We start from the raw sequence: 21797 nt of genomic DNA, 5'->3' as shown, positions 1-21797 counted from the left end.
CTACCTTGCAGGGTGGTTGGGAAGGAGGGAAGTGGAAGAGCAGAGAGTGTACTGGATAAACAAATGTATAACCTGGCACAATAGCAGCAAGTAATATTTTTCCTCCCTGGGAGGTAGTTGTTGTTGTTAGAAGGAAATGTCCTCAAGGGTCCGTTTCTACTTGTTCCGGAGGGTCAAGGAGAGTTATGAGATGGGCTTTCCACACCCCATCCCGATTACATGCGGTCAGCATATTGCGCCAGAGAGAAGCCATAAGGTGTGCCAGATGGTAGCACTTGGCTTTGTGATGTTACATTTCCCAAGTAATGGAATTGTGCATGTGCAGTGTGTGTGTGTATGTATGTGGGGGAGAACCTCATCCACTCATGACAGGCATCCTTATCCCTAATCTTGCACACAGTTTGGGAGTCATGGCGCCTCATAGACATCCTGTGAGGGAGGTGAGGCTGAGAGAGCTCTAATATTACTGCTCGGTCAGAACAGAAGAGTTGGTTCTTTTATGCTGCTTTTCTCTACCCGAAGGAGTCTCAAAGCGGCTTATAGTCGCCTTCCCTTTCCTCTCCCCACAAAAGACACCCTATGAGAGAGGTGAGGCTGAGAGAGCCCTGATATTACTGAAGAAGAGAATTGGTTCTTATATGCTGCTTTTCTCTACCCGAAGGAGTCTCAAAGCGGCTTACAGTCGCCTTCCCTTTCCTCTCCCCACAACAGACACCCTGTGAGGTGGGTGAGGCTGAGAGAGCCCTGATATTACTGCTCGGTCAGAACAGAAGAGTTGGTTCTTATATGCTGCTTTTCTCTACCCGAAGGAGTCTCAAAGCAGCTTACAGTTGCCTTTCCTCTCCCCACAACAGACACCCTGTGGGGTGGATGAGGCTGAGAGAGCCCTGATATTCCTGCTCAGTGAGAGCAGCTTTCTCAGTGCTGTGGCCAGCCCAAGGTCACCCAGCTGGTTGCATGTGGGGGGGGGGTGCAGATTCAAACCTGGCTCGCCGGATTAGAAGTCCACCCGCCTAACCACTACATCAAGCTGGCATTGCTCAGTGGTGGAAAGTGCTGTCACGTTGCAGCCCATGTGTGGCAACCCTGCAGGGTTTCCAAGGGAAAAGGCAGATAGTTTGCCGTTACCTGCTTTTGTGTGGTGACACAAGAGTATCTTGTCCAAATAGTAACCAGGGCAGACCCTGCTTAGCTTCTGAAATCTGACAAGACTGGGCTAGCCTGGGCCGTCCAGGTCAGGTCAAGCATTGCTTAACAGACAAAAAAATGCCTCTTGTGTCAGGGAGGCTTATCTTCCAGATAACATTTCATGCCGTTCTGTTGGGATTAGAGCAAATTCCTGGGCCTCTGCTCACACCCTACCCAGAAATGTCTGGCATGGTGTACATAGGCTATTCTGACTTCATTAGGTGTCTTGTTTTTGGTTGCTTCAGGCATTGAAAAGCGGGGTATGAAAATCAACTCTTCTTCTTCTACTTCAGTGGTTCTCAGCCTGGGGGTCGAATGATCCTTTCACAGGGGTTGTGGGTGGGCAAGCAGCTTGGCCAGGGGGCACCATCCACACAACAGCCTTGCAGGGTAGATTGAGATAGAGCATTTGTCTGTCTGGAGAGCAGAAAAGAGCGAGATCAGCATGGTGGGACAAAAGGCAGAACTGAACTGAAAACCCCCGGGAAAAAAACAATTTATATACAATCCTGAACAATGGATCTTCATGCCATTGGTCAGTTTTGGTTTAATGCCTGTGAAAGAACCCTTGCATCATTTTATGGTTGGGGGTCACCACAACACGAGGAACTGTATTAAAGGGTCGCGGTATTAGGAAGGTTGAGAACCACTGTTCTACTTGATTTCCTCCAGTTTGCTAATCCCGAGAGAAAATATATAATTTTTTTTTTACTCACCCTGTCACCCCCCCCCCAAGAGCTCAAGGCACTATGGATATTGTTTCTCCTCCCAGTTCATCCTCACAACCCCCCTTCCCAGGGTTTTGCAGGGTTTGCGGGTCGTTTTTGGGAAATGTTGTGTACATCGATGCTAAGTCAGAGTCCCCAAATATCAGGCCTGCGATCCTTGGGCTCAAGGAACGGTGCAGGTTAGGGAGATTATGAGGGTTCAGTTCTTTGAAGGACGTTAAAGGGTCATGGTGTCTTGCCAGACAGAACTTGGAAGATGGCTTCTGAAAACTTGGCAGTGCTGCTCATTTGCCATCCGAGCAATAGTTCCATTGTGATGGCTTGCTAACATAAATATTGGTTTGGCAGCTCTGCCCATGCCCTGCGTAGGAGGGCATGTGTTAGTAGCTCTTGATGTACGAGGAAGTGGGCTGTAGTAAAATGGCTTTGGAAGTCCCATAGTGTTCAGGTCGTAGATCAAAGTCCTTTGGTTTTGTAACAAATCACAGTTCTTTGTCAAGTCCAAATCTGGCGGCGAGGCAATTTGTCACTCCCAGCCTGGTGAAATGAGCTCCCAGAAGAGCTAAGGGCCCCGGTGTAGCTATCTAGGCCTGCAAGATGGAGCTTTTCTGCCAGGCGTTTCGTTGAGGTCAGGGCAAGGATTGACTGGAGTTACAATCTGGGGGGGTCCTGTCCTATTCTGTGCATCCCATACTGACCATGTAAGATCAGGACCATTAACCGTTCTATTAAGATCTGGACTTGATCCGCAGTTGGGACCAGCTGAGTTGGATTGGAAGAAATTGCTTTGCACCGTCATCTTTAGGACTGCAGATTTTTATGATGAATGTATTATGTTTTAATGGGATTTTATGGGCTATGCTGTTTGAAGTTTTTATTTTGTAAGACTTCGACGAGAGAGGTGGCACGTTCCATGCAGTGAGACCCTGAAGCTTTGAATCCTGATTTCTAAGTCAAGTAGCCTGTGAAGTCTGATCAAGGATCAGGGGAAAGGCTGCGGCTCAATGAGAGAGCCTCTGCTTTGGATGCAGGTCCCAGCTTCATCCCCTGGCATCTACATAGTAAAGGGCCATGCAGTAGGGGAGCCCTTCAAAAAGCTGCTGCCAGCCTGAGTAGATAATGCTGGCCTTGATGAGACTAGTGCCCTGACTCAGTATAAGGTAGCTGCATGTATAAAGGAGTTGCTGTGGGTCAGCAGAAGAGGCTTGGCTTTGCATGGTGAAGATCCCGAATTCACTTCCAGGTGTCTCCAGTGGGACCACGCAGTCATTGTGCTCAAGGGTCTTCCCCAGGGCCTCTGGATGCATTTGAATTCCCAGGGAAAGCAGTAGGTCTGCCGATATTTAAACCCAGGTAACCCAGCTTTTCCTACAAAAGCTCCAGCCCAAAGTAAAATAAATATACGTCTTTGATTAGCTGTGAGCAAATCTGTGTTTGTCTTCCGGCTCAGCCTCTCACTCTTGATGCGTTGATGTCCTGTGTTTGCGTAGTGACTTACATTCTTTCCTACTAGTAGAACCTGTGAACTCGTAGAAGTCATGTGTGCTTTCTTCAACTGGAAGCCTCCCATCAAAATCTGGTTTTAGATGCCTTTGTCGTTGCACAAGCTAAGAACGGTTGTTGCTACAGCTGAGAACCTGGCTTGCTCTGAAGTCCGTTGCTTCTTCTGGGGCTCCAGAAGTTTCCCCGGCAATTGAAACCTGCTCCCCCAAAACAAGACACCCAGATGTCTAAACCTCTGGATCTCCTGTAGATTCATGAAGGAATGTCTCTCCTCTCTCCCAGCCCTTTCTGCTCCAGTGGAGTTATCGGGACAAGATTCCATAGGTAAGAAAAACTACCATTTCCTTGTTCCTCCTTGGCCATGGGAAACCACAGATTTTGACACGCCTGTTCCCAACCGGACAAGCAGCTGTATTTTTATGGGGATAACCGTTGCTGTGACAGTGGAACAAGGAATTTGTATTCAGTGTGCCCTGAGGACAAGTGTGTTGCAATCTCAACTCTCTGGTGATGCATTCTGGATTAGTTTATTGAGGCAAAAACAAGGAGTCAGGTAGCACCGTCACAATGGAAACTTAAAGGCTCTCTGGCAGGAGTCCTTTCTAGCCCCTGAAACCTTTGTAGGCGAGGCCAAAACCTGGTGTGATTTTACAAGGTTGGGGACTGGCAGCTGGAAGGCCTCAGGGTCTCACCCAGGATACTACCTTGGACTTTGCTCTGCAAACTGAGGCACAAAGAGGAAGAAATGTGCCTGTGACAGTGAGACTGCTTGGTGAAGGGCCTTGTGGGCTCGCCACCCTCTGGAGGTGGCTTCCCATATAGCCTAGGGCTTGTGTGTGAATGCAAAGCATGTGCTCGGCTTCCGAGAATCCTTGAAATGCACAAAATCTTGAAATGGTGCTTTCCTTTTGCTCTTGAAGCTTTCCCTTCATGCAAGAATCCAGGGGTATGGGGTAACAGATCCATGGCCTCCAACCCCCTTTGATCTAGGGCAGCGGTCCCCAACCCCTGGTCGGGAGACCGGTACCGGGCTGCGGCTCCTCCTCGTCCTCCTCCCCGGCTGCTGCCTCGGGGGCTGCCCGCAACTCTGCCGCTGGCTCACCTTTGGTGCTCTCTGGCAGCTGTCATGGCTGGGGCTCCCCCTCGGCGTGGCACTGTGCAGCTGCTGCTTGCAGCGCCCCCTAGTGGTGGCATGAAGTCAGGGGTGCCGGTGGGAAAGCAAGTGGAGCAGGGGCTCAGGCGGTGGCGACATCCCTGAACAAAAGACTACCCCCCTCCCCGGGCCCCAGTGAAATTGTCAATCATTGACTGGTCCCCGGTGATAAAAATGTTGGGGACCACTGATCTAGGGAACTGTTTTTCACCAGACACCTTAAAAAGAGAAACTTGGAAACTTTCTGGGTCTAGTTCTTTGGGGCAGTATCCAGTGCAAAATTTCGTCTTCCACAAAGCCTGGAGTGGGAATGCAGGGTAAAAGCTGTAATAGCCACGTGCATTAAATAAATACTTATTGTATCCGCACTTGTGTTTCCACAAGATTTTGCGCATCCAATTTCTGGGAGGAAACCCTAGGTGCATATGATCTAGGGCAAACAGGACCATGCTAAGCCCATTTGTGTCTGTTTTCTTTTTTGGGGGTGTGAGTGTATGAATCTGTTCTCTGTACTCTCTTGGCTACTTACTGTCTTGATGCCCCACCCCCACTGTGCATCTGTTTTCATTGTGCGTTTGGCACACTATGTATCTGGGCTGGCCGTTCACCCACCTGTTCTCGTTTCCTGCTGGCAACGCACACATTTGGCGAGCTGACTCATGCTCCAGGGAAGGGGTCCTGTGCTGCTGCAGAGGAAGGAAGACTCTGCTTGTCGCCTTCTCTGGCCACGCACCCGCTTGTCGTGCCAGCTTGCAAGTTGTGCTGGGGATGTCTTCTCATGTATAGTCAGTGGCTTGGTCACGTTATAGCAGTGCCAGAATAAGAAAAAAAAAGTTGGCTTGGGTTCTTTCTTTTTTTTAGGAAAACAGTGTTGCACTTACCTATGTGGGTCATCTAGTCTCTGTGCAGGCACACATGGGACTATGCACACACATGCAGGCCAGCCGTCAGATTTCCAGCTACCCTAGTAACCAAGCAGGAGGCCCCTCTCCCAACGTGGTGAAGTGGGTAAAGAGCAGTGAACTCTAATCAGGAGAACCTGCTTGATTCCTCACTCCTCCACATGCAGCCGTCTGGGTGACCTTGGGATAGTCACAGTTCTCTTAAGTCTGTTCTTCCAGATCAGCTCTGTTAGCGCTCTCTCAACCCCACCTACCTCACAGGGTGTAGGGAGAGGAGGGGAAAGGTGGTTGTAAGCCACTTTGGAGCTCCTTCGGGTAGTCAAAAGTGGGGTATAATAAAACAGCTCTTCTCTTCCGGTCAGAGCCATTTGGGCTATTATCCTGCTTAACGCTTGAATGCTCCGGGGAGAGCATATATATGCCTGCACAGAGACATCTAGAAGGATAATGATTGCAAGTAAGAGCAACATTGTTTTCATCGTTGTCCTGAGCAGTTCCACATGGGAGATTGGCAAGCTGATTTACTAGGTGGTGGGGTGAGTGAATTGCAGGAAGATCAAATGTAAAACTGCTGTCCCCGTGGACATCTCCCTTTTTAACGTCCACGGAATAGTGCTTAATAAAGTGGCTGCTTTGCTAATGGCAGTCAACGGAATGCCACATTGGAAGTCAACGGATGTTTCTTGAGCTGTCGTGGCACATGCCTCATATTGGCAAAGGACACTGCAGAGATGCCAGCTTGTGGGTTCTTTTGAGAGTAGAGATGATTCCTGTAGACACTGTCTGAGCAGAAGCAGCTCTGGACTTAGAAGGGCCAGCAAAGCAGGCAAATAATTGTGGGGCCTTTCTGAAATCACTCGTTCTCTGATTGGGCATGTTTAACATATTACATGCCTTTCTGCTGCCAATGATGGAAGTGGGGGGAAAGTTGGGAAGTGAAATATCCTGGCCCTAGTGGACTCTCAAAACCACTTTTGGTAAAAAGCAAACACTGGGCCTTAATACCACTTCACGGTTATGGTACTTTTTAAGGAACACTGGGTAGCAAGTTAAAATGAAGGGTGGTGTTTAAGAACCCGTATGCACCAGTTCCGTAGAGGCGATGTCCTGAGACAGGCAATGGGGGCCACAAAGGTGATGGAAGCTACTAAGATTCTCTGGATGGTAATAGCTCTTTGAAAATGATTTGAAATAATTTGGCTGACCAGGCCATATGTTGCCGAGGAGCCCAACCAAGCTCCAATAAAGGACACTTCCTGAGAGGGTACCCAATTTGATTTCTACCAATTAATTTGTAAACCCAACTTCTGTAATGTCTCCAGTGCTACTGCTACATGTTCCTGTAAAATAGGGTTGCACTTACCTGTAACGGTTGCTCATCTAATTGTCCTGTGCAGGCACACATGGGTATCTAGCCAGCTTAAAGCATAGAAGGGCCCCTCCAGTCAGAGCCTGTCCACTGTTTCCTGCTCAAACGGTCACGTGCTCTGGGAGGGGCCCCCTCCTCCCTCAGTTCTCTACAACTACTGCTATGAGCTGAATAACAACCACACAAGAGACTCATGTTCAACCAAACCATACTTTATTCATATACCAAAGCTCAAGCAGGGAAGGAGGGAGGGATGTGTCCCTGCACAGGATAACTAGATGAACAACAGTTACAGGTAAGTGCAACATTGTTTTCATCTTCATTGTCTTGTGCAGTCCTACACGGGAGACTACAAAGCTTCCAAGAGAAGCAGGAGGTGGGGTGAGCTTCAAAGAAGCATAGACTGCAAAACTGCAGTCCCCACTGCGGTCTCCCCACAGGTGGAAGTATCCACAGCATAGTGTCTAACAAAAGTGTCCACTGTGCAAGGGTACCCCACCCCGAAATGCTACTGAGCCTGTGAGAGCCCTGGTGGATTGTGCCTTCAAAGACAATGGGCATGCAATAGCGGCAATGTCATAGGGTGATCTAATTGTAGACACAATCCATTTTGACAGAGTTTGGCCTAAAACTGCTTGATCCTTAGAGGGGCCAGAGCAACTAATAGAAAGATTTCATGATGTACAAAACTCAGTTCTTAAATAATAAAACAAGGACCTTTTTATATCCAATGTGTGTAACAAAACCTCTTCCAGAGTGGAAGGGTTGGGGAAGAAAACAGGTAAATTAACCTCTTGAGAAAAATGAAACTTCGAAACGACCTTTGGCGTGAACTTCAGAACGGGATGGAGTCAGACCTTAGAGCAGCTAGCTCCCCCACTCTTATCATGGAGGTAACTCTACTAAAAATACCACCTTGTAGGACAAACACTCAAGAAAACTTGTATCTAAAGGTTCAGAGGGCGGTATAACAGCTGTGAAAGGACAAGCAACATTGACCATTAGGGAAGTACTGGTGAACCTGGCGGGAATACAACTGTCTAAAACTTTACGAAAACGCCTTGAAAAGTGATGTGAAAAAACTGATCGCCCATCTAATGGGTGGTGAAAACCTAAGATGTCTGCAAGGTGAACATGGGCACAGGTAATAGTTAGTTCCAACAACCATGCTGAATAATACTTAAAACCCACTTGTCTGAAGTAATGGCCTACCAACTGGGCAGGAAAACAGACAAACCTCGAAAACTGGGCAAAGGGCCAGTTAAGGCCAATAGCCAGCATGAAGGGTGACATTGCTGCCCAGCATCTTTCTTGGATTGGGTGTTAGGAAATGGTCTAGATCTAGAGTTCTGATGCTTTCTGGATCCCTGATAGGCTGAACGTTGCTGCCAAGAGTGAGGATACTGCTGGTATCTCTTGTAAAGCTGTTGATATCTCAGTGTATATCACTGCTTGGAGAAATAAGGTTGGCCTTGTGAGATGCCAATCTCATGGGGTTTTTTGTTTTCTTTGATGTCACAAAGGATTTAATCTGTTTTAGCAGCAAAGTATTGCCCTCAAAGGGAAGGTCTTCCAACTGTGCCTTGGTCTCAAGTGGTAAAGCAGTGGAGTGGAGCCAGGCAGGCTGTCGCATTATAATAACCAATCCCATGGCTCTAACAGAAATATCTGTAGAATGTTTGGCAGTAGCTAGTTGTTGCCTAGACAAGCACGGTGCCTCTGTCTCAATACCTTTCTTAGGTGTAAGCTGTTCCTCAGGAAGGTGCTCAAAATAAGGAGTCAGCTTCTCCCATAACAAGCTGGTATGCAGCCATAATTGCTTCATAGTTGGCGATCCAGAAATTCAAGGAGCTCGAAGAATACACCTTTCTGCTTCCTGAATCTATTTTGTACCCTTCCCTGTCAATGGGTGTGGAGTGGTAACCTGAGAGGTACTTTGACTGCATCTCCTCAGCCACCATTGATGATGCTGGAGGATGTGTCAAGAAGAAATCGCAAGCCTCTCGCTGTACCCTGTACATGTTTCCAGTACGTCTAGACGTGGTGGCCAAGGATGAAGGCTTTGCCCCCATAGATACCATAGTTGAAAAGGGATGTAGACAAACTGGAGCATGTCCAGAGGAGGGCAACAAAGATGGTGAGAGGTTTGGAGACCAAAACATATGAGGAAAGGTTGGGGGAGCTTGGTCTGTTTAGCCTGCAGAGGAGATGACTGAGAGAGGAATTGATAAGCATCTTCAAGTATTCAAAAGGCTGCCATAGATGGAGAAGAGTTGTTGTCTCTTGCCCCTAGAGGGACAGACCAGAACCAATGGGATGAAATTAATTCAAAAGAAATTCCGTCTCAGCATCAGGAAGAAGTTCCTGACAGAGCGGTTTCTCAGTGGAATGGGCTTCCTCGGAAGGTGGTCGGTTCTCCATCTTTGGAAATTTTTAAACAGAGGCTGGATAGCTATCTGATGGAGAGGCTGATTCTGTGAAGGTTCAAGGGGGTGGCAGGTTACAGTGGATGAGCAATAGGTTTGCGAGTGTCCTGCATAGTGTAGGGGATTGGACTAGATGACCCAGGAGATACCTTCCAACTCTATGATTCTATTATTCTATTCTATGACTTGGAAAGGTCCATAAAAATACCAAGCAAGGGGAAGGCTACCAAGCTTAGTGGGTAGAGGTGACCCAAAATGTTATCTTTAGGCTTGTTATCAACAGCAACCATAGCAATGTCCAAAGCCCCAGCCATCCAAGCACATTTGTTCTGCAAAGAGCCTACAGTCTTTGATTGGAGAAATCAGCTCTTGGTTGCTGAATGTCTAATCAGGTGATGGTTTCTTGAAACCAGCCACTGATCCCCGTTCCTCCTCCTCAGAACCAAAGTGACCAGGGTGTGTAATGAGGCCACTTTGGTTCTGAGGTCTGTAATAAGGATAATCAGTGGAGGCTCTAGATCAGGGTGGCCAAACTGTGGCCCTCCAGATGTCCATGTACTATAATTCCCGTGAACCCTTGCCAGATGGTGGCAGGGGTCATGGGAATTGTAGTCCATGGACCTCTAGAGAGCCAGTTTGGCCACCCTTGCTCTAAATGAATCCTGAGTGCAGTAGCCCTGCAGCTCTTGGCAGTAATGAGTATGACAGGGCAGTGGAACCAATCACGAGCGATGCTGGAATGGAGAATGATATCTGGAGTCCTGTTCTACTATATCTGGAACTGTATGAGTTGGTGAGTTAACCCGGGGCGCGAAGGTTCTAGGAACCGACTTCCTCTGTCCCATGATGGATTCCGAAAGACCCGGCATGGTAGCTCTTTCAGGAGGTTTTGGATCTGACGTGTGAGACGAAGCAGACCAGTGCTTTTGCTAAGACTTGGACTTGTGCTTCTTGGGAGGAGGTGATTCTGAAGCTGATCTCCACTCTGGATCTAGAACTTCTCTATGGTTCAGCTCTGACAGTGGAACTGACCTGACAGAGACCACAGGAGGAGGCCAGATGGGCGCTGCGTGGCAAAGAGGGCACAGGGAAAGAAGATGTCCATGCCTTTGCAAGAGGAGTGGAAACAGACAATGCTCTCTTCTTTTAGTCTTGCTCTATCTGTCCTGGCCTTTGGCATAATATGCTGACACACAGTGCAAGCACTAATGTTGTGGGGCTCACCCAGACATATAAGGCACCATGCGCTCATCAGTTTTTGTAATTTTAGTTGCACATGTGGTGCCTTTCTTAAAGAGAGACATTGCCCTTTCTCCTTAATTTCTTATATCCAATTTTCTTTAGTTTTTATTTACCACAAATCAGCAGATAGTGCAAGCTAGCTATAGAGCAGGGGTAGTCAACCTGTGGTCCTCCAGATGTCCATGGGCTACAATTCCCATGAGCCCCTGCCAGCAAACGCTGGCAGGGGCTCATGGGAAATGTAGTCCATGGACATCTGGAGGACCACAGGTTGACTACCCCTGCTATAGAGGATCTTAATGTGCCACCAAAGAGAACTGAGGGAGAGGAGGGGGCCCTTCCCAGAGCATGTGACCATTTGGGCGGGAAATTGTGGATGGGCTCTGATTGGAGGTGCTCCTCTATGCCTGTATCTAAGCTGGCTAGAAATTTTCTGGCGGCTGGCCTGCACACCTATGTACTACCCATGTGGGACTGCACAGGACAATGAAGATAAGCTTAGAGGAGGCAGTAGAATCATAAACTCATAGAGTTGGAAGGGTCCATATAGGCCATGTAGTGTGATCCCTTGCTCAGTGCAGGATCAGCCAAAAGCATCCAGGGTAAGTATCAGTCCAGTCGCTACTTGAAGACTGCCAGTGAACGGGAGCTCATCACCTTCTTAGGCAGCTGGTTCTACTGTGAATTCCCCCCTCCCCGATATCTAGCTGGTACCATTCTACATGTAATTTAAACCCATTCCTACAGGTCCTGTGCTGTCAACAGGAACCGTTCCCTGTCCTACTCTAAGTGTCAACCTTTCAAATATTTAAAAGTCAGCCATTATGTCACCAGGCTCCGGATCATCCTTGTTGCTCTCCTCTGCACCCTCTCAATTTTGTCCATGTCCTTTTTGAAGGGAGGCCTCCAGAACTGCACACAGGACTCCAAGCAATGATCCCTGGTGTTTCTCGGTATACTCGTCCCTGTAGCTTGTCTTTGGGTCTAGTGCTGAGTGAAGTCACCTGGATGTCCAAAGACTGTGCCATCTGAATAATCTGCTCTGAGTAAAGACACAAATCTTTACTTGGAGGCACTGAGTCATGATCTCCCATTGTATCGTGAGGCAATGATTCTGAAGCTACACCGTAACTAGCCATGGGCCTTCAGTCTTTGAAACTGCAAACACCTGGCCCTGAACAGGGGGTCTAGTATGTAGACGTATGTGGTTTTTCCATGACCTTTTGGATCCCTCTGTGGTTCCGGAAGGTCTTGCCATTTTCTATAATGGGGTAGTCAACCTGTGGTCCTCCAGATGCTCATGGGAATTGTAGTCCATGAACATCTGGAGGACCACAGGTTGACTATCCTATAATACTGAGTGGGGTGGCAGAATAAGCATTGGTGCCTTTGGCTTGAAGGTGTCCACAGAGGCAGTGGGGCAAGAGACATGGCAACATGTTCCGAAGGGATGTCAAGTGGCCAGGTGTCTTGGAATGCCCAAGGCTGAACTGAACTGAAATCACCGACGGAGGGCAGGAAACATGGTTGGTGACTGGTTTGGGAGCTGAAATGACAGATTGTTCTACTGGAGCAGATGTCTTAGCTGCTGGGCTTATAGAGGTTGATAAAGCCTTCTCCTGCAAGATAACCTTAAGGCAAAAGGTGTGATCTGCACAGGCCTTTAAGTTAAATAGCTGGCAGACCTTACATGTTGGTATGTTGTCATTTTCCCTGAGACACAAAAGAGTTATCTTTGTAGAGCAAGGAGGAACATTTTTTGAACGAAGATGTGCCTGTTTTAAAAAATATATATTGAAAAAAAAACCAGAAACCAACTAGGAACGCTCTTCTCAAGGTGGCGGTAAAGGGAGAACTGAAGGAGGGTCCCTCCCTGGAGCACATGACCATTAAATGAGAAAATGGCCCAAATGGCTCCAGTGGGGGGGGGGTCCCTCCTGCTCTGTTACTAGGCTACCTAGAAGTTTTCTGGTGGCTGGCCTGCAGATGATTATGAAATGGATTATGTAGACACGGCTTGCCTTATACCTGCATATTTTGGGCATGGGAGAGAAAACAGGGCTTTGTTTTCCTCTGCTTCGCTACTCATCAGTGGTGACTCCCATCTCCAAAGTAGGGATGCAGCCTGGAGTTTTTTTTTGATTGAAGGAAAACAGCTTAATTGACTTTTTAAAGGTGCCCCAGTTAGTAAGAAAAATGATGCTGTGAAGACAAACCAAAACTGCGTGGATAGGTTCCACCTTGGAAGAGGGATTCCTTGCACATGAGGGAATGCCTCTCCCAAGGAGGTCCCTGCAGCATATGCTTGTATGTTCTAAAACAATGCATGCTTGACCTCCCACTCAGAATTATTGCTGGATTACATTGCAAAAACTCATATTTTTGTGACACTGGGAATACCTTCCCAGTGAAGCAACGCTAAAGTACCAAAAGCTCTTCAATTCTTGGGAGGAAAGAGGGACATTATAGCTAGAAAATTATGCATAATTTAATGAAAGTTCCCTATAATACTAGAACTATGAAACTGAAAGGAATTAACATGTCACACAATCAGTAGTTGACCCATAAGAACTCATTGCCATAAGATATGGTGATGACCTCTTATTGAGATGGATTTAAAGGGGGGTTGGCATGTACAGCATGTTTTTTGGCATGTACAGCAGTAGTCTGTGATGGTCTCGGGTGTGTGTTGTAAATTGCCATCAAGTTGCAGCTAACTTCTTATGACCCCAGCAAGTGGCTTTCAAGGCAAATGAGAAGCTGAGGTAGTTTGCCATTTGCTTTCCTCTGCAGAGCATTCATTCTTTGGTCTTCCTTCCAAGTACCGTTCCTGCTTAGCTTCTGAGATCTGACAAGATCAGGCTGCACTAGGTCACCCTCTGTCCTGGCCACAGAACAGAATGCATGGAGGAGAAGACTTTTAGTGGCTACTAGTCACAGTGACTAAAGGTAACCTCCATGTTTAGAGGCTGTAAACCTCTAATACCAGTGCCAGGAGGCAACATCAGGGAAAGATGGTCTCTGTACCCTGTTGCTCAACCTCCAGAGGAACTAGTTGGCCTCTGTAACAAGATGCTGGGCTAGATAGACTAATGCTGTGATTAAGCAGGGCTTGTTGTATATTCTTAATGGGACCTAAGTGTTTAAAAGCAGAATGAGGATGGCGAAGTGCTGGGGTGCAGTCAGCAAGTGTGGGAGGGCGGTTGCTAGGGGGTTCTGCTTGTGGGCCCACCTAAAGCATCTCTGCTAGGAGACAACATCAAGGCCTTAGGCCTCTGTACCTCCTTGACACTTCGGGGCAACTGATCGGCCACTGTAACAAACAGGATGCTGGCCGGATAACCCAGCATGGCAACTCTTGCATTGGGACCACCAGCTGTCCTGGCACCAAGTGTCATTAGAAAGTAGGCGGGGCTTTTGCTCAGGAAGGCTTCTAATTGGCAAAAGGAGATTTTATTGGCAGTGACTACCGCCACAATACAGGGATCTTCACTGTGTGACTGATGTTCATGGCTATTGCATAGCTGAGTCCACTTGATGTGGCAGCTATTTCATGGCTGTTCCCAACATACTGTATCAGAACTCCAAAAATCTGGTGATCCTTATGGTTGAACTTGATGAAGGATTTTTAAATAGGGTGTCCACCCTCTTTTTAACTTCTTTTGCTCTCAACAGGTCCCTGCCGCCTGGTGCTGTTGCCTCCGTTCTTCCCAGCCTCACCATGGATAGATGATCTTGGCCCCGCCCCGCCATGCTGCAGTCGCGTGGCCGCTATCTACTGCTCTTCTTGGGGGTGCAGCTGGTAGTGATGGCCCTTCTGTACCGCGAGGGCTACCGCAAGCGGGTGGCCTATTTCCTGGGCATCTTCTACAAGGGGGGCACATCAACTATGCTGAGCAGTCTTCACAACGTCTCGCTGCCCGGGGACGTCTATGCCAACCTCAGCCTGATTGCCCGGCTCCCCCTGCCCCCAGAGGACCTCCCTTATTGCCCTGAGACATCCCCTTTCCTTGGTAAGGAAACTTAGCCTGCATAATAAGTGTTCTTGGTTCAGAGCTTTGCTTTGTGCTCCATCCCAATAGCAAAGTGTTGGTTGGCTGGGAAGGGGCAGCGGAAAGAACTGGTGACTCGCTTTGCCATTGGTCCGGCCAGTGCTTCAAAGTTTTGAGTTGTGCTGAAGTCATCATGAGGCAAGACTTGGATTTCCAACATAGAAAGGCAGAATGCAGTCTAAAGTCTGCTGAGAACTAAATATCACCATTCTTTTGAACTTGAAAAGAAGTTCATGTTTCGCCTGATGAAAACGCAGTGAGACTTGAAAGCTGCTATCACCTTTTCATTGGTGGTTTGGTTCCATGATGATCACTGATTCAATTTCAGGGTGAATTTAGCAGTCCCCAGACCCCCATAGTGATGGGGAAGCCCAGAACCTGACTTTTGGGTTCCGCTCCGCTCTTAAGTATGACTTTGAGCAACTTTTCGGAAGGATGCCACCATTATCAACAGATCACAGTTCCGATGTATCTGTGCCTCTAATCTGAAACAAGAACTAGGAATGTGTTAAGTCAATAAATCTATAGCCTTTCTAAAGGGGTGTGTTTTAATGTACTTCCTTGATGATTCAAATAACTGGTTTTCCACCTAGCACAACAGAGATGTTGGTGGATAAGGAGGGTGATCTGTGAATCAGGATTAGTGTTTCAGTTCCTTCCCCCCTTTCCTTTTCAACATTTGGTTAAATATATCACTAATGAAAAAGTTTTTAATGTGCCTGCAGAACTTAGGAGAAATATACAACTAGGTCTGTTGTTGTGGGAATAATCTTGGATGCTTACTGCAGCCTAACCCCTAAGAGCTGTGGGTTGCTGTGGAACTGACCATTGGCTTGCCAGTGCCAGAAAAGGTGGAAGCCTCATTGACCTCTCCGTCTTTGCACCTGCAGGAGGCCCCATTCGGGTGACCTTCCCCCCAGGACTGTCGCTGGACGATATTGTGCGGAAAAATCCTTATGTGAGCAAAGGCGGGCGCTACCGCCCCCCGGACTGTGATGCCTCCCACAAGACGGCCATCATCATCCCCCACCGCAACCGGGAGCAGCATCTCAAGTACCTGCTCTACTACCTGCATCCCTTCCTGCAGCGCCAGCAGCTCAACTATGGCATTTACATCATACACCAGGTATGGTGCAGCACCATCTGGGTCAGGCAGGAGTCTCAAGTGGCTGAGGAGTGAGAGTCCGCTATCCCCAGCATGACTCTAGAAAGGAGGCAAGCCTGCTAATAACCAGTGCTGCAGTGGAAGTAAATTGGAGATGCAGTAGCCACAGCTGCATAATCCCCCTTGAGTCTCAGGGAGAAGGGTGGACTATAAATAAAGTGAATACAATTTTGCTATTTTATCTTCCAAGTAATAGGAAATGGGGAAGGAGGTACTGCGGCTATTGCAGGGTCTCTGCATTGACATGTGGCTTCTCTCCTGTTGGGAGGCTCAGATGCAGAAGCTGCAGCTCTGCTTTTCCTGCAGGTTTGTACAGAAAAGATTGAGGCATGTCTATTTATTTACCCAGGATTTTTGTCTTGTGAGACAGAAGTATGAAGGTGCTTTAGATTTCAGTGGATTTTGACGACCTTTGGCTCCCTTGTCCATTAATACTGGAATGCATTGGATGGGCAATAGGTTCAGATCAGGCAAAAAAAAACCCAGTACTTCTTACAATCCCTAGTGAACTTGTGGGCATCAACATAATAGGGATATAGCCATGGCCATCTGCTTTCAGGGACGGAAGGGGATGAGACAAATTCGTGGTGTTTAGGATCATCTGTAGCTATTAGCTATGGTGGCTAGGTAGCAAAGCCCATGTTCAGGGGCATTGTACTCTTAATACCACTTGTGGGCATGACGAATGGGAGGCTTTGTTCCTGCTTATAGGCTTTTTGGGGGCACTGGATTAGACAGTGGTGAAACAGAATTCTAGGCCAGCATGAATCATTGGTCTGACCCAGCAGGGCACTTTGTATTAGGTTTTTGGGTCTTGGCAAAGGTTAGTATTTTGACTGCTGCAGCAGGCTGGGAAAGTCTGTTCCTTCCAAAAACTGCAGGGGTTTCATGGCACGGAGGGTCCGACCCTCTAGAGAGGCAGGCAGAAGCCAGGCATAGGTTCCTAGATGCTATTTGTACAGGCAAACTGCCCCAGTCGCTGTGGTCCTTGAACAGAGAGGAAATGCATTGGTGGTTGTAGGTGAGCCAAGCTGAAATGTCCAGGGCAGGAGAGAATTTGAATAGTGGATCCCAGGTAAGAGGCTGTAGGTTCAGCCCAACTAAGGGCTACTATTTTTAATACAGCGCGCAGCAGATACAGCCCTGGGCAGTAAAGAAGTTCAGCGCTGTGTGCCAGCCAGCAGGTGCACAAGCCTTTTCTTGGGCCAGGCTTTCTCAACCAGGGTTTCATGAAGGCCATGGAAGGGTTTCCCAAATGGGTGGGAGTTAATTTATATATATATATAACAGTATTCAACATTTATTGAGTGATACAACCATATATGGTCATATCAACTCCTCCCTCCGTTTCCAAAACGGCTGATGGGCCTAGAGGGGATGGGTCTAGGTAGGCATATATACAGCTATGCTTTCTAACCATATCCTGGATTATTGTCCCACTTCTGAGGTCTCTCGAAGCCTGAAGAATGTTTTAGGGGTTTCTCAATAGTAAGGAATGTGAGAAAGGCTGTGTATTCATGGCTGTTTACTCTGGGATAACTGATCTGTCTTCTCTTTTCCTCCCCAGGCTGAGAACTACACTTTCAATCGGGCTAAGCTCTTGAATGCAGGTTTCAAAGAGGCCATGAAGGATGAAGACTGGGACTGCATGTTCTTCCATGATGTGGACCTCATCCCGGAGGATGACCGCAACCTGTACACCTGTGACCGCTTTCCTAAGCATGTGGCGATTGCCATGGACAAGTTTGGCTACAAGTAAGCCTTCTGGGAGCCCTTCTCCTCTCCCTAGAAATGCTCCCCCCCTCCATCTCTTTTTAGTATATTAAAACTCTTCTGCTCATTTTCAGAAGAGGGAGACACAGCCCTACTGCCTCTTGCTTAGGGGCAGCCTCTAAGGTCAGCCCTAGTGGCTGCTTGGGACCACTGAATTGACACAGAGCAGCAGCATGGGAGGGGAAGATGGGCATGGCTCACAGCTGCCTTTACCTCCTTGCGCCTGGTGTGTGGGTGATACACAACACCCATGCAATTGGAGTCTGCCTTGGATACAACTGGGCTGTCATGGGAAGGGTACTTAAGACTAACCCAATGATGTTAAGCAAAGCCAGAGATGGGTAGATGAGCATTTGCTTATGTGCAACTGTCCTGCAAGCTGGTGGAAAGATGGGATGCTGTTCTAACAGCATACTCTGATCTTCTGCCTACTTTTGTAGCTGTGGTGCCATATACAAGAAAGGAAATCACATTGCTTTATGTATACTGCCCCTGCTAACTTCATTAGGTAAATGTTTTGTAGTTCACTCACCAGTTTGGTCTCGAGGCAAGAAATAGTTGCAAAGTGAGTGCTGGTTGCAAGTCTACTTACATAATTGGCCCCTTTGAGATACTCTGGAATGCTTCCCTGCAATCCTTAGTAGGTATGACACTGGAGTTCCAGCTGAGATCCTGTATGGATAGTGTTGGCTGGTGACTGACCCATCAATGCAACATTTCTGTTCTTCAATCATTCTGACAGGCTTCCTTACAAGACTTACTTTGGTGGAGTTTCAGCACTCACTCCAGAGCAGTACATGAAGATGAATGGCTTTCCCAACAACTACTGGGGCTGGGGTGGAGAGGATGATGACATCGCGGTCCGGTAAGGAACTGTGTCAGGTGGGCATTTGCCATATAACAGGAGGCCCATCTGTGTCCAGCTCCGTGATAGGCCACCCATAGCCCATGTTATTTGACACAGAGCAGCATGGAAGGGGAAGATGTATCAAGGCTGTTATTTATATGTCAGTTGGAGAACTCTACAAAGGCTTATTGGAAGGTGCTACAGTTGGAGGGGTGTGTGCCCAAGGAGAGATTGTTTTTCCTGAGACATTGTCTTAGAACATTGATTCAAAAGGATGCCCTGTGGGTGCTATGGCACCTATAGATATGCTTCCTGGCGTCATGAATCCTTCATCAGACTATCTGTTCACCAAAGCAAAGAACCATTCTTGATGTTCCTCCATCTCACTTGGGTACCAAGTACTTCAGAAAATCCCAGAAGGCATCGCTGTTGTAACTGTGGGGAGCACCTATTTGGCAGCTACCCCACACAGGAAGTCTGAGAGGGGCAGTATATAAATTAATAAACAGCTGAATCCTTCATAGGAACTGGAACTTCCCAGTATGATTGGCTCCCAGGCCCATTGCATCTACTATGTGGTTGGCTGTGTCTTCTATGACGATCAGTTTATGATGGGTGTCCTCAAGACTCTAGCAGTATCTACAGGTTGAACGTTTAGGGGACCCCATATTTACCCTATTCCTTGGCAGATGCTGGAAGAGAGGGATTGAGCAGGGAACCAGGATGGTCACATTTCTGCAATTTGGAAATGACATTTAATGGCTGTTTCTTGCCGGAGAAATTTGTGTTGTCTTGGGAGTCCAGAAAGGCTGATACCCATGCCCTTTCTTGCAGAGTGGCGCTCAGTGGGATGTTGATTTCCCGTCCATCTATTCAGCATGGCCGTTACCGAATGATCAAGCATGGACATGACAAGGGCAATGAGCAGAATCCTAAGAGGTCAGTGTTTGGACAGGATCCTTCTCCTTTGAGTCCTGTTTCAATGAGGCTTTCTTGACCGGTTCCCTCTGGCACTTCTCTCCTCCTCCTCCCTAGTCATTAGCCTCTCACAAATATTGGGAAGTTATCTTCTTTCCTAATAGTCTTTTCTTGCTTGCAGTCTAATGTTATCTACTTTTGCTTCAGCCTGTTCTCTAACCTTTCTGTTCCAGGATTACTCCCCGGCTTCCTGCATGCTCCCTCCCCAAATGGACAGCATCCCATTCCCTCACAGAAGCTGGGCTGCAAAACTATTTCACTGCACATGCAACTGAACATTCCAAAGCTTTGCCCCAGCTTAGCCAATCAGGGCTAGTATTCGCTGCCACAGTAAAGATACAGATGATGGAGGCTGTGGTAGGAAGGCTAACAGGGGATGTTGTGTATATGGCTCCATATACAGTTAATCAAAAGCAGGGCTTTGCGCTCAGTAGCATTAATTATTCAAATGAGGGACAACCATAGATTCTAGCTACTATATGTATCATACTTGTCTTGAAAGATTGCATGACTCTTACTTTTCTTTGTTGGGGGCTGCTTTTCTGTCTTCATTGCTAGGAAGCCAACCCTCTAAATGCTCATTTTCCCTTTAAGCAATAAAAAGAACCACTTTTGCAAGGTGGGATGTGGAGAAGGGGGTACATGAATTCTAGCCATCAGCTCCTCTTTGTGAATCTCTCCTGCAGGTTTAACTTGCTGGCCAAGACACGGAGAACATGGAAGCAGGACGGTATGAACACGTTGGAGTACCAGCTGCTCTCCAAAGAACTCCACCCTCTCTATACTAATATCACCGTATTCATTGGCACTGAGAAGGGATTGCGCCATACGTGATGGGACCCAACGTGGAGTGGCACAGGACAAGGAGCCCTGCCCCAGCACTGCTCTCGGACAGAGGAAACCAAAGAATCTGCAGTGGGCAGACCCCTGAACAAGCGTGTCTTTTTTAATTAAAAAAGTGTGTCAAAGTGCTCAGTGTGCTGCATTCCAAAGAACAGATGGGAGCGTCACATGAGACTGGCTCCTCTTCCTCTCCAGAATGGCTTTTAATCTTGGGAGCTGGGTGGAGGAGGTGCGGCTGACTTCCTGGGACTTGGGTTATGGGATGGATGCCTTTTGTACCTTGGGTGAAAGAACGGCACAGCAGCTTCACCAGAGAAGCAGGAACTGTCTACATTCTGGCTTGAACACTGCAGCCTGCCGTACCGGAGATTGTCTTTCTTATTAAAGTGCAATTTATTTTAAAAAAGCATGTTTTGCCAAGTGTGGTTGCTCTGCTGGAGTCAAGCATGAAGGAGGAAGAAATGGTCAAGTGGCAGGATGGGAGAAGGCTGGGACATTGGGTGAAAGTCAGCACCTCTTATCTAGTTTCCAATTCTGATGGGTAAGTCAACGAACTGGTTACTAAGGCACAGGTGTATTCGTGCAACAGTGAATGAGTAGTTGTACTGCAAGAATGCTGGGCCAAAGTGCAGAATGCTGCTGGCATCCAGGAGACCCCCCAAAGGATGTGATGTTATCAGGGCCCCAGTGTTTGGCTGACATCCCTCTCTGCACATATGTATGTTGTAGGAAGAACTCAAAGCAGATTTCTTGGTTGGGTCAGTGGGTCTTTTGTAGGGCTGTAGGCTCAGTAACAGAGTGCTAGTTTTGAATGCAGAAGGCCTCGGGGTCAACCCCCCCCCCCCCCCCGCAGCAGCTCAAGTTGAAAAGATGCCAGATTGTACATTGGAGAGCAGATACTGTTTGGGCACTGAAGGATTAGCAGCCTGGCAAAGGACAAAAGCTGTGTTCAACTGCTGCTCTGATCCATTCTGCAGCATGAGTGGATCCTGTCGGTCAGTCTGCTCAAGAATCCTAGTTACCTGCATTCTTCGTGGTCTGGGGTGTTTTACAGATATCAATGAACACACAGCTGCTAAAACTGTCTGTTAAGAGAAACAAATCTACTCCTATAGTGTGATTTAAATGATTTAGTTTTTGTTACATTAGTCTCAGATGTTGGATGAGAAGCAAGATGGGTAAACCATGTTGAATGGCTCTCCAACTGCCATTGTCCCATGGCCTTTTAAACTCCCACGGTCTCTCTGGGGTCTTCAGATGTAGGGAAGTTTCTTCTGCAGCATAAAACATTTCTCCTGCACCACCGTCTTCGAATTCCCCCTGTCCTTGTTTTCAGGGTTGTGTGAAGAGAAGGGATGAGTTGGTTTTTATACTGACTCTTCTCTATCATAAGGAGTCTCTCAGCTGCTTAAAACTGCCTTCCCTTCTTCTCCCCACAACACTTGCCTTGTGAGGTTAAGTAAGGCTAAGGAGAGTTCTCAGGGAACTGTGACTGGCCCAATCTTATCCAGCTGGCTTCACCTGGAGGAGTTGGGAATCAAATCTGGATCTCCAGATTAGAGTCTGTCCCTCTTTGCCACTACACCATACTTCCATCCAGCAGAGGAGTGATCTTGGAGTAAATACAG

The 21797-nt window shown here is 47.6% G+C and overlaps 1 protein-coding gene across 4 annotated transcripts in view; it reads left to right on the top strand.

The window, feature by feature from the left end:
- Window positions 1–20575, top strand: part of LOC143837361 (beta-1,4-galactosyltransferase 3-like) — a 34064-nt gene extending 13489 nt beyond the window's left edge. For all 4 annotated transcript variants that reach the window (XM_077337083.1, XM_077337081.1, XM_077337080.1 and 1 more), the window contains 6 exons: window positions 14187–14524; window positions 15454–15689; window positions 17296–17483; window positions 18244–18366; window positions 19183–19287; window positions 20013–20575. In XM_077337083.1, the coding sequence (XP_077193198.1) occupies window positions 14263–14524; window positions 15454–15689; window positions 17296–17483; window positions 18244–18366; window positions 19183–19287; window positions 20013–20160 (1062 nt within the window). In that variant the 5' untranslated portion in view covers window positions 14187–14262 and the 3' untranslated portion in view covers window positions 20161–20575. The remainder of the gene's footprint in view (window positions 1–14186; window positions 14525–15453; window positions 15690–17295; window positions 17484–18243; window positions 18367–19182; window positions 19288–20012) is intronic.
- Window positions 20576–21797: the final 1222 nt, after the last annotated feature.

The sequence above is a fragment of the Paroedura picta genome, chromosome 5 (assembly GCF_049243985.1).
Source record: "Paroedura picta isolate Pp20150507F chromosome 5, Ppicta_v3.0, whole genome shotgun sequence".
In the NCBI taxonomy this organism is placed as follows: Eukaryota; Metazoa; Chordata; class Lepidosauria; order Squamata; family Gekkonidae; genus Paroedura; species Paroedura picta.
This window is presented reverse-complemented; position numbering and strand designations above follow the sequence as displayed.